General features: G+C 37.9%; 1 protein-coding gene across 1 annotated transcript in view; it reads right to left on the reverse strand.

The window, feature by feature from the left end:
* The window catches only part of LOC149102200 (follicle-stimulating hormone receptor-like), a 4,519-nt gene extending 2,151 nt beyond the window's left edge, over positions 1-2,368 (reverse strand). Inside the window, exons 1-3 of the mRNA XM_089275435.1 lie at positions 2,012-2,368; positions 1,796-1,867; positions 107-178 (exon numbers count right to left, since the gene is read on the reverse strand). Coding sequence (XP_089131561.1) covers positions 107-178; positions 1,796-1,867; positions 2,012-2,223 — 356 coding nt within the window. The 5' untranslated portion in view covers positions 2,224-2,368. The remainder of the gene's footprint in view (positions 1-106; positions 179-1,795; positions 1,868-2,011) is intronic.
* Between the last annotated feature and the right edge of the window lie 381 nt (positions 2,369-2,749).

Here is a 2,749-nt window from a genome sequence, read left to right on the forward strand (position 1 = left end):
AGCATGGAGCAAACGCTGAGATTAGACAACGAAAACAACCACAACCACAACCACAACAACAACAACAACAACAACAGCAACAACCATGTAAAATCAAAATACTCACAAATGCAGAAGATGTGGCATGAATGGAAAAGATTCTTCTTCTATGACGTCTATGCTGTTACCCGAGAGCGACCTGAGAGTGAAAAGGCATTTACTAAAGTTTTAACTTTGTCTAAATTTTCGAAATATTTCAAAATACGTAAAAGCATTGTAAATTCCCGCCATAAATTAATTTTAGGAAACCTCGACAACCAGTTCACAGATCATGCAGTCATGAAGTTATTTATGCAGTCATTGGCTCTTTTCTCGTTGGCAAGGAGCCTTCAGTTAATTATTAAAGGCGCCATGAAACGATGTAGTGAGTAAATTCTGTGCTTTTTTCCCTTATGTTTCCTTTTCTTGAAGTGAATAATAAAATAGAGAAGAACTAAGATTGTGATAACCGAGACGGATGATGCACCATTCATGATATAGCTCTCAAATTCTGGAAATGAGCGCACACAACAACAAAGAAAAAATGGTGCGCAGATTATGTAGACCCAGGGGGGAATACTCCCACATAAAAATTGGGTGGGGCTGTGCAGTCCGCTTCCCAAAACCCTTAGCCTATTTATTTTCAAAATCTGCGATTTTCCTATGCTGCCCTATTATTTTTATGACCTGGCCAAAAATTCGATATCCTGTTTATGGCCATATGCGGCTGACACAGTCGCCCTAAACATAATTTATGAAGGGCTTTTGTTGATGGTCTTATCGATAATGATGAAAAAGTAGCTTCTTGTAAAAAAACATACCCAATTCAAGATTAGAATGCAAAACCATACCCTATTTCTGACCAAAATTGCAAAAATCGATACCGGCTGAAAACCAAACCCTTTGGTGCCGCACATACCCATATAACCCGTATTAAACAGTTAGATTATGAGCTCGAGATTTCTATTTGAACAATAGAGTGTTTCTGTCGAGGAACTATCGGCTGATAGTTGCCCCCGCGGAAATTTGATGTTCTTAAAACAAGTCTGCTAGTTTTAAGAACATCAAATTTCCAAGGGGCAACTATCAGGCCGATAGTTCCGAGACGTAAACACTCCAAAGTTTTTTTTTGTCGACCACTAAAGTTTCTTCCGCGCGCCAGTTCAAAAATCATATTGAATTATTTTCAACTTTTTTAGATGAAAGCCGTGAGAGCTAAAAGTAAAATTTGAAAAAGAAAACAGCAAAAACCCACTTGATACAATTTCAATTGTTTATTTTCTATAAGCCCGCTTGTTTACAGAAAAATTTTCACGGACGAGCACCATCCATCTGGGTATACTCCTCGGACGGGCACCATGGGCTGATAGTGTCTCGCCGCGGATGAACACTATCGCGTCACGTGATCAATTTAAACCAATAAGAATCGGACAAAATTTTAGTGGTGAACTATAACGCGTGATAATCTAATTGTTTTAGTATAAATCTACTAGTCGCTCAAAAATTTAATTTAAATCCTCTTCAAAGACACTTCGAAAACACAAAGAAGCGGCCCCTGGCGCAAGCTGCCCTACGCTACCCACTGTCTATCACAGAATAGAGAGTGAGTAGCGTAGCCAATCAGAGACGCCATTCATGATAGAACGCTAGTAGATTTATACTTAAAGGGAATATCCCCCGGGTATGTAGACAAGGGAATATTTTCTGTGTTATTTTTCAAATTACAAGCTGAATGTGTCGAGCAATAGCTTTCGGGTGACGACTTTAGAACACTTACAGAACGACGATATTTTCACTTTTGCTCAGCACACACGACGGAACTTCAACCAGGTTACTTCTAGACAAATCTCTGAAATCGTAAGAAAAGACAATGAGTGTACATAAAGCAAATCGAATTTGGATCTCTTATTTGTATCAGTTATAAAGAACTTAAGAAACATGTTGTGGAAGTATACCACACTATCAAATCGTACGTAGCCATTTCTATACTTACAAAATCGACGCATCGTTGGGAAGAATAAAGTTTTCACAGGGTTTCTCATTTACTTGTAAGTTACATTTAGCCGCCATAACGGAGTCATCCAACAAGGAACAGTTACAGTAGAGAGAGCAAGGCTGCCATGCTGTTTCATTCACCGGCCATTCGCCATTCACTATACGCGAATAAGCAAAAATCAAGACGAACAAAAACCCTCGATTATTCATCCTGCAAGAGAACAACAATAACAAAAAAACAGTTGTGAAATACACAGCTGCTGTCCCACCGAAAAACGAAGCAATATTACAATTTCTTGAGTCAACACAATATTCTGGGCTGGCTATATTGCATGGTTTATTTGAAGTGCTTTATCTCACCGTAACGAAAAATAATTTACGTACGTCACCGAAACATGAGATCTTCTTGACGAAATGAAGTTTTCATACGTTGCACGGTCATTGAGAAAATTTCGATTACGCTCTGAAATTTCTTCTGGAAATGACTGATTTATTTAGTCCAGCTGGCAATCACAAACAGTTACGAACTTGCTTTGTCAACGTTATTTCAATCAGTATAAATGACTGGCAGTTATAAAAGTAGTGTAAATAATATACAAACAATAGGCTTTATTGGGCGAATCCTGAATTACTAAAGGACCCGGTAAATTACTTTGAGATATCACTAATTAAGGGATGTAAGAGAATAAAAATCGGCTGATAAATAATTTTCTTTTTTTTTCTAAGAACTGGCCAA

The sequence above is a fragment of the Orbicella faveolata genome, unplaced genomic scaffold (genome assembly GCF_042242905.1).
Source record: "Orbicella faveolata isolate gen_17 unplaced genomic scaffold, um_ofav_v1 contig_36, whole genome shotgun sequence".
Classification (NCBI taxonomy): domain Eukaryota; kingdom Metazoa; phylum Cnidaria; class Anthozoa; order Scleractinia; family Merulinidae; genus Orbicella; species Orbicella faveolata.